Genomic DNA, 12,739 nt, shown 5'->3' on the forward strand with positions numbered 1-12,739 from the left:
GTCGCAGAAGCATAGAAAACACGTTGGCCGACTGCCATAAGAAGACCGCGCTTCGAAATGATGACGACAATAACGCCGGTAATCCTGGATGTTCTTGGTTGCCAATATGCCGCGAATGTATCTCCATAATTGCCTCGAGGAGTAGCCAAAAGACGAAGAAGAAAAATACCGAAATCTGAATCCGCTTCTTCTCTTCGGCGATACGTCCATTCACTTGTACTCTTTATTATATCGCATCTCGCTAATAAACAAAAAATTTGAGGGGAGATATTCTCGTAAAGAATTTATATTGAGAGAAAGAAAAGAGAGAGAGAACAAGTTGAAGAAAGAAAATATCAATATAGAACTTTAAAAACGTGACAGTACAAATATTGTAGGTTTTTCTTTTTCTTTCTACGTTTTTATTTATTATTTATTATTTATTTCATTCTATTTTTCACGTTTGAGAAATTACTGGCGTAGGTAGAAGTGAATGGATAATTATGTAACGTCGGAGCAAGCGGAAACCGTTACTCCTCCCCGGCACGAGCCAGCTTGTTCGCTTGTTCCTCAAGACGTTAGAAAGGCGAGGTCCGTTCAGCCCCAAGACGTTAGGGGAACCTCAGTGGGGTATAACAATGACAACAAGAAGCCGAAACGTCGGTTATGCCTCGAAACGGCAGCTGGCACGCGCTCTTTCCGTATCGTAAGGAGGCATTCTTACCTTCTTCGCCCTTCTCCTTCGTCTTTCCTCCTCGACAGGGCGAGAGCGCCCAAGGGGGAACCGAGTCTCGAGAAGTTACCTCGATCGGGTATACAATCAGGGGATACCTGGACATTTAAATCGGGGACGCCACCCGGCGAACCACCTGAATTCTACCGAGGGGGCCTCCTTGATCTTGCAGTGTCGTCGGTAACAGGGGAATTTCTTGGCTCTTTGAACGTTTCAAGGTTATACATTTCGCTGGTATTTTCCTACATAAAAGTTATCTTATTTTTCGTGTAACTCACAGTTACGCGGTCGTATAATTTGTTTGTATACTCTCTGAAAAATTTGATTCGATACAGTTAAAACGAGATAATTTGCTTATTTGTGTAAAACGCTATTAGATAATTGTTGTTTTATTGTTTTTCAAGTTAAATCAGATACGGTATTACTGTAAACGATACATTTTTAACGATGTCTGCATTACTGAACTGTATTAATGAAATACAACTGATAAGCTTTAACAAGCTCCATTGATTTTACTTTTATACGATATACTCGTAGATAAATATAAATATAAATACACAGATCAAATTGACCAGCGTAATTAATTTTATAAACCGTTAAATTAATATAATAAATCATTAAACAAACGTGCGACTGTTCTCACTGCAACAAAGTTTACCGAGTTTGATGCCGCAACTTCGCGTCCACGCCATTGAGGGCAAAGACCGTTGTTCCTACTTCCTTTCCTGAGAGAGGACGAAGGGCGTCGCAGGAGTTTTTGTAGCCTTTAATATCAGACGTTAGCGTTTCCCACCGCGCGAGAAGTCATGGGAACGTATTGGAGGAAGGAACGCATAAACGTCTCATGAAAAGTCTCCGAGATTTGCGATCGCACCTCGGGAAATTCCCTGACGACCGTCGATTTCATATGAAGGAAACGTCATTGAATTGTTCACTTCTCTCCATTTCGTTAGGATATAAATCTGCGCGTCTATGTATTTATCGAAAATACATAGATGTGCCAAAACTTAGCTATACAAAACGGGCATATAAACGGTCCTCTGTTTTTCTACCGTTAGTAAAACGGACAGTTACAAATGACGAAACTTATTGTTAGCTCTCGTCTTAAATTATACTCTTATAGAATTTCGTCGTTCGCCCCGCTGCAAATGCAGTGCAAAGGGCAGCCTGGATTGCCGCGCAACGTCAAAACTTTCGAAAAACGCCGGCGCTCATTATCGCGTGCTATCTGCAACGACATGAATGGGAAACCGAAATCGAAATGAAAACGGCGAGAAGGTCATGCTCACGTGTCAGGAATAACACAAGCGTGGCGTTGACCCACATTGTTTTTGAAACGCGATTAAACTCATTGAAAACGACCGAAGGTAGATTAATGGCGTCGGGGCGCGTAACCGCGAAAAGCGGGGCAAAAAGCGAAACAAATTTAACGAGCTGTGAATTATGAAAATCGGTGACAGGCCGCCGCTTTTAAATGCTCTCTCGCGCTCTCTCCGGCTCGCGCCCTGCCGGGTCGGCTCTCGCTCTCGCACGCTCTCTTTCTCTTTCTCTCACCAGTTTGGTTTGGGCGCGTGCCAGTGTGTGTTGAATCGAAACGATTCGAATGCAAAATAATAATAAAACAGTGGGGCTCGTTGAAGGCGGGCGCGGTGGGCGTCGGGGGTGGGAGAGCGGGTAGACGACAGAGAGGCGGGGTCGACAGCGCATTAACGCAATTAACCTCCAATTAATAACACATCAATTGACACCCGGTCAACTTGTTGCATCAGAGCAGGCCGATAATATGCTGAACGCGTGTGAACCGTGTGTGTACATACACGATGGTCCGCCGCGCCGTGTGCGCCCGCCGACGCGTGTGAGTACCCCGGCGCGTACGTTTCGCTTGCGCGCGTGTGCGCGTGTCTACACGTTTGCGCTTAGGCAAGACCACGGACGATGGCCGTGTTTGTGCGGTTGCGGATGCGTGTTACGGCTACGAGCTATGCCTATTCTCCCCTGCAATATCGTCGTAGGCATAATGACGAAACGAATGTTACAATAATTTTATATACCGGGAGGGTTGAAGAGTCGGCTACGTGCCTAAGCGTCGTGCGTGCGTATATATACGGCGATGGACATGGACTGATGACCACAGTCGAGTTCCCATGCAACCCCCTGCGAACACTCACCACATGACACCTACAGGGGGTGGAATTCCGATGCACATGCCACCGCTATGTTACCTCGACAACGCCATGTGGGGTAGGCGCACCATGTGATGCTCACGTAGGAACTATCTTCCTTCATTTCTTCGGTTGTTTCGTAGGGGGAACTAAAAATTGTTCGCACGCACGAGAATATAGCGGAAGTACAAGGGTTCGTAAAAATTTTCTCGTGGAAGAGTTGCAGTCGTTCTCGAATCGTTACTAAACTCGCGCGACTTTTCACGCGTCGTCATCTACTTAAAAAAAGAAGCGATCACTTGTTGTAATATTATTGACTATCACCTTGAAGTTCCATCGAGGGCTCCCCATGCATTAACTATCCTACGTATTACTTGCGGACCCTATCACTGTGCACTATAATCACGCTTTGAAATCTACCCACCTGCTTAAATGGTAAATATCGTATGACGTACAGGAAATGATCATTGGTGACTTGCCGATGTGTGTTTTTGTTGCACTTTAATAGTCGCTAATATTATAAACAAAAATGACTTACGCTTAATATATATGCTTAACTTCCGTATATTACTTCCGTAGTTTTTTTTTCAATTCCTTCGCAATAACAGCGGTGCAATTTCTTTTCGTATATTGTAAGATAAAAATTCTCACGTTGTAAGAAAAAAATTCGCATTTTAAAACGAGAAGAAAAAAGAAGGTATCCATTTATTTGAATTTTAGAGTACTTATTAAAAATTTGTTATCGAATACTAGTAGCGGTAAGACCCTTTCTCCCGCGCTCACCTTGGCGAACACACTCCTCGCGTGTAATTAGCTCGTCGCGTCTACTTCCGAATCGACGCAACAGTGGGAGAGTTCCTGAAGCCATTTCCGGTGCAGGGCACCGGCACCTTTTTGTTTTCCCCTTTTCGTCCCACGCATGACGGCACACGGGGAAGTACCGATCAAAAACGGGAAAGACTGAAGTCTGACCCCCCTCGAAGCGTCCCTTCTATCCAGGTACAATCGTCGTCCCGTAGACCTTATCGAGGTCGACACCATATGTCACTTCTGGAGTAACGAGGGCCGCAACAAGCGCTGCGCCCCTCTAAAGTAATTGCCAACGGAACTGCCTAGTAATTTCTCAGAATGAATCGCTCCTCTTCGAGGAAACGCCCGAGAACGCGCGCTAACTTGCTGTAATTGAACGTTTATGTAATAGTGATTCAAGTGCGCAATGAGGACGTCGATGATACTTCAAGTACGCGCGCGTATTTCAACAATCTGCCTTCCTGTTACGCAACTTGCAATTTTTGATCTACAACAAAGAAAAATATATTATCTTTACGACGATTGCCGCAACCTCGTTCAATACGCTTTATATCTTATCACGTCATGCATTCTTACAACATCTGTTTGTAAAAATTATAATGTTAATTACATTTATAAAGAGTTTGATCTCAGTAAAGTAAAATAAAAGAATAAAATGTTACTTTTATTCACGGAATACAATTTTCATTAAACTTCCTTTGCCTCGCGACACCTCACGCATTGTTCTCTGCAAACTCTTTTGACTTCTTGATACGTATTGGAACGAATATCGGGGTGTCCTCGTACGCAGGGGGTTTACGCGTAGGCGAACTATGGAATATTGTCGGCTTATTGAGCGCAGGTGCTTTAAACTGCTCAGCTGTTGCTTCGAATCTCGCGTACGTGTGCACAAACGCGTGTGCTCATCCACACTGTATTAGTACGTATTCAAGCTCTATACCGTAACGCATACGTGCGACTACACAAACGTCTCACTTACGCACTTATACGCAGCGTCAATTGAACTGCATGACGATCGAAGCTTCTAACAGGCCGTATACCATTGACGAATGAAGAGCGATTATTTGCGCGCGTGGAGACTGCAACAAAAACGGATATTATTAAAAAAATTTTGTGCCGAGTAAATAATTGTAACGACAATAACGATATATTGTTACCTCATTGGCTTTTATAATAAAATCGGTATTAGCGAGCGGCAAATTTATGAACAAAAATGAAAACGTGAAGATTGGCTGTATGAATATAAAGACGTACAGAGGAGCTCGATTCTATTTTTTTTATCCGAGCAAGCCAGATGGGCCTGGTCTATGATCGAGCGAGCAATGAGTGGACTATCAATTACTTTTTGTGCCCCCCTTTTCTTTCACCGAGTATATCGACCGACGACGGTATGCATCCCCCGGCGAAGAGACCACTCTAGGCGGAACTGCTTACGTATCGAATAAGATATTCAACGCAAGTAATTTTCTTATGGCCGCTTCTGAGGCGAACCACCCCCTTCTTCGCCTAACCCCCTCGTAACTCACTATACTTTGAGTTTTTGCTCCCATCGGCCGCAGGGTGTTCGGACGGAGGGTGAAACATATTGCTTGCAACTGTCACCCGCGGTCTGCTCTTCTTCTTTGTCGCCGTCGTCGTCGTCGTCGCCCTCGCCGTGGTCGATCATTGTATTTTTAACCGATAACACTTCGCACTCCTTTCTCGTGTTCTATCGTGTCGTGACGTCATGCGTCATCTTGCATATTAATGTATTTTTCTCGAATCGTATGTACATATCTCTCGGAAAGTAAGAAATATTTTTTACAGAATTTCTTAATTTCTAAGAATTTTTATTGCGATATATATGCGTGTCTAAATATGAAACGATAGAATATTAAAACAGAATATTAGTAAAAGGAGAGTAAAATAAAAATGTACGCACATATTTGTATCTTCCATAGAAAAAACTTGCAAAGAGCACATTATGATTATGAGGATTAACGATGCATCTATAATAGTCCGCTTTAAACATTCTTGCGGTTCGTATTGCGGTTAAAATAAGATAAGCTAATAATAAGATGAAATGACAAGTGTACACACCATCGAGTACTTCCTATCTACGGAAACGATGTTTCTTTCAATGCAACGGTCTATATACAGGGCTTAAAATACTCAACTCTATGCTATTATCGTTCCTTTGAATCGATTCTCTTATTATATACATATAGAGACAAGCGATATATACGTTTAGCCGGCACAGATCGCTAAGATGAACCGTCGTCTTTTTTCATTACAGACGTATCGGAGAATTGCGGCCACGAAAATCGAGACGAGGGAGCGAGGGGCACTTAGCCCTTTGGCGAGCTCGAAGGATGCAGCTCCCAGGCGGGAGCACGAGGATTCCGCACGCGAGCATACCGGCTTCCCTTCTGGTTATCATCAACGGCAACAACATCGCAACAATCACCGGGAGTAAACGCATCGGTAGCAACAGCGGCGGTCCCGGTTATAACAATTACCGTAGCAGAGGTAGTAAGAAGCACGACAGCAGCGGATACAGACCCGATAACGAATCGAATCTTCCGAAGAAGACCCGCCATCCCGAGACGAAGGCGGACGTCCGACACCAAGTCACCGAGCAGCAGCCTCAGCCGTTGGCGTCAGCTCTACGGCGGAAGGTGCGGGGCGAGGAATAGTGAAAAGAAAGCACAGAAAAAGCGAGGAACGACGGAAGAAGAAGAAGAGGAAGCGCGAGAGAAGGAGAAGAAGGAGAAGAGGCGGAAGCAGGAGTTCGTCGGGTAAGAGGAGGGTGCCGGCGTCGTCGTCAGCGGCGGCGGCGGCGGAGAAAGCAGAGGAGGCGGCAGAGGAGGAGGAGGAGGAGGAGGCGGTGGCGGCGAAGAAGACGGAAAAGGAAGAGGAGGAGAAGAAGACCGAGAAGGAGACGGCGAAGGCAAAGGAAGTGGAGAGGCGGTGGTGGTCGGTGGCGAACAAGGTGGGGAGCATTAGCTAGAAGGAAAAGGCGCGGAGAAAAGGCAGCTGTAGTAGGGGTACCGGAGAGACTACACAGTGCAGAAGCCGAGGCAGCGCACTGAGCCACGAGGGGCTATTCGAGCGAGGGGAGGGTGACAAGAAGCCCTGGCGGGGAGGGGACGCGGAGGCCTTCGGGGGGCCGACCAACCAGACGGCCGATGATGTCATCGGAGGAGGAGACCGAGTGTTTCGCCCTCTACGGAGCAACCACGGAAAGCAAGCAACAGCAACTCCTGAAGAAGCAGAAGCGCACCAGACAGCGCGTGGACGCCGGCGAGCCGCGCAACAGCTACTCGAGTATACCGAACTTTAGCTCCCGGCCATCCTTTCTCGGTGGTGGTCTATACGGCTCGATCTTCAGTGGTAGTGGACCGCCGTCACATCAACAGCAACAGCAGCCAGGGCAACAACAGCCACAGCAACATCACCAGTCGCAATCGCAGCAACAACAGCAACAACAACTCCAGCAACAGGCTGGAGCGACTGGCAGTCAAAGTCATTTAGGTACAGCTACGACGGGTCCTACAACCCAGCAGCATTCCGCCCACGCGGCCTTCGGCTTCTTCGGGGCTCCGGGCTTCGGCCCCGCCAAGATGCTGAACGAGTTATTAGGAAGGCAGGTCAAACAGGCCAGTGACGCTGGCGGATCCCCGCCAGAGGGCGGTCACGGGATGACCGGTGCCGGCATGGATCCCGCCTCGAATTTGCAACCGGGCGCCGTGGTTAATTGTGATGATCCCGCCACGGCTGATCTCACGCAGCACATGTTACGCGACATGCTTCTGCAGGGGCGTAAACTCTCCGCTCTCGGCGTGCAGGAGCAGCCGAACAATAACAACAGTATACACAGTAATAACAATAACAATACTACCGCGGAATTACTTAAATCACAGCATCAGCAGAGTCCCCAACAGCATCAACAAAATAGTGATAGTGCGCGTAGTGGAACAGTGCAGAGTGGCGGGGAAGAGAGTGGTGATGGTAATAACGTCGTGAATAACGCGAATCACAGTGACCGCGATACCGTGATGCCGGGCGATGCTGAGGACAGCGCTGAGGATGCTGCCTCTGCGGCACGCGCGATGGAGGAAGCCTTTGCCGAGGCCGGTATGGAACCGGGGGCGAACTTGGACGGATCGGATTGCGAGCAGAGCCTGCCTCCTAGCCCAACGGCACCAAGATCGGGCTCGGTCTCCGTCAAGGAAGAGATGCAGGAGTCGATGAATATCAAACGTAGCCCCAGTCACTCTCCTTGTCCGATCGTGCCGAAGACCGAGACGAGCTCTCCAACGACGGAGATTAAACGCGCCCGCGTGGAGAACATCGTCAGCACGATGCGCAGTAGCCCAGCGCTTCAGCCAGCAACGGTGAACGGTTGCAAGAAGCGCAAGCTCTATCAACCTCAGCAACAGACAGTGCATCACGTTCTCCAGCATAGTGTCAACGATACCATGATGGACGACGAAGACGAGAGCGAGGAGGAGGAGGACCCGACGACGATCAGGCAGAAACGGGAGGAGAAAGATAATTTGAAAATACAATTGAAAATGCTGCACGAGCAATTGGCGGAGATGCAACAAAAGTACATGGAGCTCTCCAGTAGAATGGAGCCAGATACAAGTGAGAGCGGTGATGCGCCACCCAGTCCTCAGCATCAACCGCAACCACCACCGAGGCCACCACGACCTCATCCACCGCCGTACAACGGTCTCCCGGCCCTCCCACCTGATCACCCCCACGCAGCGGCTGCCGCTATGTATCACATGGGGCATAAACTCTACTTTGAACAACAGCATGCTGCCCTCGAGAGAATGAAACAACATCAAGAAGCGGCTGTGCGGCAACAGCAACAGCAGCAGCAACAGCAGCAACAGCGGCAGCAGGAGCAGCAGCAGCAACAACAACAACAGCAGCAGCAGCAACATCAACGACAGAGTTCGCCACCGCCACCAAGCCAATCTCAGCAACAGAGCCAGAATAACACTGGCCCTTCGACGCCGCAGACGCCGCAAATGCAATCAGCCAGTACGCCCATTCAACATAAAGACTTCCAGGAAAGGTTAAACGTCTTCAGAGGTGCCGCCGCAGCAGCCAGTTCGTCCGGTCCTCATATCACCGGAGCCGATTTGGAAGGCCTGGCGGATATCTTGAAGACGGAAATAACTTCTTCTTTAACGAATCTGATTGACAGCATAGTATCGAGGTTCGTGCAACAGAGGAGGTTTCTCGGTAAACAAACCGAGGCAGCGCAGGCTGCTGCCGAGCAGCTCAATAAGGACCTCCTTTTGGCGAGCCAAATGCTCGAAAGAAAATCGCCCAGGACGAAAGTGGTCGACAGAGGAGCTCCGCAACCACCCGGTGGCCCAAACGGGCCACGGGGGCCCCTCAACGGTGGGCCCCCTCCTCCACAGCCCACGGGGTTTTCGCAAATCGGATCCATAGGTGGTGTGCCCCATGGCCCTCATGCTGGCCCCACGGAAAACAATCTTAATCAGATGAATCAGCTGCCCTCGCACGGAAGGCCGAGCGTTGGAATGTTTCAGACCCCAAAACCGCCGACGATATACGCCATGCAGGCCTCCATGCAGGCGCAGCAACAACAGCAACACCAACAGCAACATCAGCAGCAACGCGAGCAGCAACAAAGGGAGCAACAACAACGCGACCAATACTGCAATATGAGAGGTGACGAGAGAGAAAACAGGGACTCGGAACAAAATGAGGCCCTGTCGCTTGTCATGACGCCGAAGAAAAAACGTCATAAGGTAAGCATTGCAATTTGTTATCACATTTATATAAATTAAATATAAAATTTGTAATAATATTCATATAATATGTATATTGATATAAGTTGATATGTTGTTGACATAAATGTATACGTAAATTATAGAATTTTTTACATGTATATAAAAAGAATATTAACTTCAAGTCATTCATAATTTTCGAATAACACTACGTAAATTAAAGTCAATGAAATCACAGCGAAAGTAATAAAAGTATTATATCTCTTGATTTTTATTATTACTTTTATTTAAGATGCTATAATATATAAAAGATTATAAAAATTAGTCATAAATTATATTAAGTTATATTAACAATAAGTATGAGAAATTAATAAATCTGACTAAAAAAAAATACTAATTAGTACGCTTTACAGGTGACGGATACAAGAATTACTCCCAGAACGGTGTCCAGAATCCTAGCGCAAGAGGGAAACGGATCTCAAGGAGGTAGTGATAGTCCCCCGCCTCCTCCACCACCGAGACCCTACCACGCGCCACCACCGATGCTGCCGGTGTCCCTGCCAACCAGCGTAGCGATACCAAATCCAAGCCTCCACGAGAGTCAAGTGTTCTCGCCCTATTCGCCGTTTTTCAATCCACACGCGAGTCATCCTGGTCAAGTACCACCGCCGGGGCCACATCATTTACCCGCGAGTCCTCCGGGTGGAGGTGTAGAACTCAGGGATTCCCCTCCACTGCCCCATCCGCCGGCGATGTTGCATCCAGCCTTGCTGGCGGCAGCCCAGCACGGTAGTCCGGACTACGGACACCTCAGGATGGACAGCAACGACCGAGCTAGCGACTGCAATTCCGGCGACATCAGCTACGATGGAATTCAGCCTACAATATCCTTTTCTAATACCCATATGCTGAAGAGCGCAATTGGTAATAATGCTCTGCAATTTTATGAAATTTTCTTCAGATAACATTTTAAAAATCATAATATACATTTTGTAATAATTAAAACGTTTGGAAAAATTGATACTAATCGTTCGTCTATAGATAATAAAGAATTAATTAAAATTAAAATGAAAAATACTGTAAATATGTAAATATGTTATCTGAAGATTAATTCTGGCGTCAAAAAGAATGTAGAAATACTAGAGAAAACGATTAAGATACTCAGGGATATTTTTTGAGATAGAAGAGAAGCGAAACGCGCGAAAAGTTTAGGATGTAGCGGCGAGTTTTTTGAGAGAGAGAGAAAAAGCCGGGCAAAATGGCTCGTTTCACTCGCTCGCTTGGAAGGCGGCTGGAGCGAGGAAGCTCGGACGAATGTTAGATTAGTTTGCCACGGAGTTAGGCTAATGTTGGCTGCACCTACGAGTAGAGTTTGTCCGGCAACAACGCACCGAGCCAAAAGTTCTTTACCTACCTCGGCCCACCCTCGGCTTGCAGTCTCACCCAACTTCGCAAGCCAATAATCTGTCCCGCAATTTCGCAATTCAGCCTGAGCGTTTCGCGAACTTCACATTTCGAGCGTCTCCTTGGCTTATCCTAAGCTACTTTCGCTGATCTCGGTGATACGAGCCTTCGTAAGGCTGAATTTCTGAATATCGAATTTTGTCTGCAAATATTTATCTCATTTTCCGACACGCGCAAGAAAGACGCTGTTTCATTCGTTACATTTACATTGGTCACCTATTTTGGTAAAGTCCGAAAAGTTCTGATAAAGAACCGTATATGATAGAATGCAAATTTTATTAGAACTAAATTTAATTGAGTTTATTAGAAATTAATTTGCGTTGTCTGACAAATCATATTTTTCAGTAATTTATCACACATTTTTAAGTATGCATAAATAATGATAAATATTTAAAATAATATGTTTAACATACACGATAACAATTAATATTAAAAATTTATAGATTAACATGGTAAAGGAAAAAAACTAATTTTGCCGAACGATTTGAGAGTTACATTATATATCAATTTAAGGAATCGCATATTAATAAAAGATTATGTCCAGTAGTTTTATTTGAAAAATATTCTTGACCTTTCTCGAAATGATTAAAATAGCCGCGATTGCATCGCGATTAAGATGCACTTTTGGGATCGTCAGAAAACGAATGGTTCAGCAGCTCGATTATCGTGCATGATCCACCCTGCCGCGGCTTGCTTCTGAGTTACCGAAAGAGCGTGCAGAGATCCGGTGGCTCGCGAATCGGGGAGTTCGCCTCGGTGCAGCGAGGAAAAAAAGGCGAGTGTCGCGCGCGGGTTCGTGTGAGCGCCGATCGTCCGATGCAATGTCGGAACTGCATCGGCGTGTTGGACCGGATCGCTCGATCGGGCTAGCGTGCCGTTCTTTGCCGCCTTTTTAGTCGGCCTTTGATGTAAAATCAATGGCGCATTTTTTTCACTCCCTCCTCTCTCTTGGGGTAGGTCGAGCGCGTTGTGCATCGCCGTGACACGATCTGCTGTTCCGCGCTCCTCCGGACGCACCATCCTCTATAGTCTCCATCGCGGTTCTCGCTGGCATTTGACGCATCCGAATTCATTTTGTTGCATGCCTACGCCCCTCTTTACTTTTTCTTTCTTTCGAGAGAATCTATCAGGAATTTTTTTTCAGCTTGAGATTAACGCGAGATTACGCGCCGATATATCACGTTTATGGTATCGAATACGAGCGTACACAGTTCGGGTAAACGAAGTCGAAAGTGCTATAGCAATACGGCCAGAGTCGCGCGAATTAATCGAATAAGATTGCGATGAAACCACATGTAGAGATCCTATTACCAATAAGGAGTCGGTAAGGCTTCTGCTGAGGATATGGCCAATCGTAGATCAACTTCGCGGTAAGAACCCTTCTATCGCCTGCCCTCGCGATAGCCGCAATTTGTACGATTTCTGATCCAATTCGATACGAAAGAAAACACGATTATGTTTGAGATACTCGGACCGAGAAACGAGTCGACGCTTCTCTCTACCGCACTTTTCTCTCTTAGCTCTTAATCCTTTTTTTTATTGGAGAATTTCTCCGCCTCTCGCATACACATTTCTATGTGTTTATATATATTTATATAGATCGCAAAATGACTATTTCCTTAACCGCGGTGAACTCGTCGACGCTGACGCCGATGCATCTGAGGAAGGCGAAGCTGATGTTCTTCTGGGTCAGGTACCCATCCTCGGCCGTCCTTAAGATGTACTTCCCCGACATCAAGTTTAATAAAAACAATACAGCGCAGCTGGTCAAGTGGTTCTCCAACTTCCGGTGAGTAATGTATAATTTTGAACTTACAGTAGTTTTGAACTTAGGTATA

General features: G+C 46.5%; 2 protein-coding genes across 5 annotated transcripts in view; both read left to right on the forward strand.

Annotated features, from left to right (window-relative positions):
- LOC139818544 (uncharacterized) overlaps positions 1-6,282 on the forward strand; it is a gene marked incomplete at its 5' end in the record, with an annotated part of 79,544 nt that extends 73,262 nt beyond the window's left edge. The window contains one exon of the mRNA XM_071787272.1: positions 5,960-6,282. Coding sequence (XP_071643373.1) covers positions 5,960-6,139 — 180 coding nt within the window. The remainder of the gene's footprint in view (positions 1-5,959) is intronic.
- Positions 6,283-6,354: 72 nt separating this feature from the next.
- LOC139819573 (homeobox protein prospero) overlaps positions 6,355-12,739 on the forward strand; it is a 54,802-nt gene continuing 48,417 nt past the window's right edge. For 2 of the 4 annotated variants that reach the window (XM_071789034.1, XM_071789035.1), the window contains exons 1-3: positions 6,355-9,458; positions 9,851-10,361; positions 12,501-12,690. In XM_071789034.1, the coding sequence (XP_071645135.1) occupies positions 6,852-9,458; positions 9,851-10,361; positions 12,501-12,690 (3,308 nt within the window). In that variant the 5' untranslated portion in view covers positions 6,355-6,851. The remainder of the gene's footprint in view (positions 9,459-9,850; positions 10,362-12,500; positions 12,691-12,739) is intronic. The other 2 variants (XM_071789036.1, XM_071789037.1) reach the window with 1 other exon arrangement.

This window comes from Temnothorax longispinosus, chromosome 9 (genome assembly GCF_030848805.1).
Source record: "Temnothorax longispinosus isolate EJ_2023e chromosome 9, Tlon_JGU_v1, whole genome shotgun sequence".
Lineage (NCBI taxonomy): Eukaryota > Metazoa > Arthropoda > Insecta > Hymenoptera > Formicidae > Temnothorax > Temnothorax longispinosus.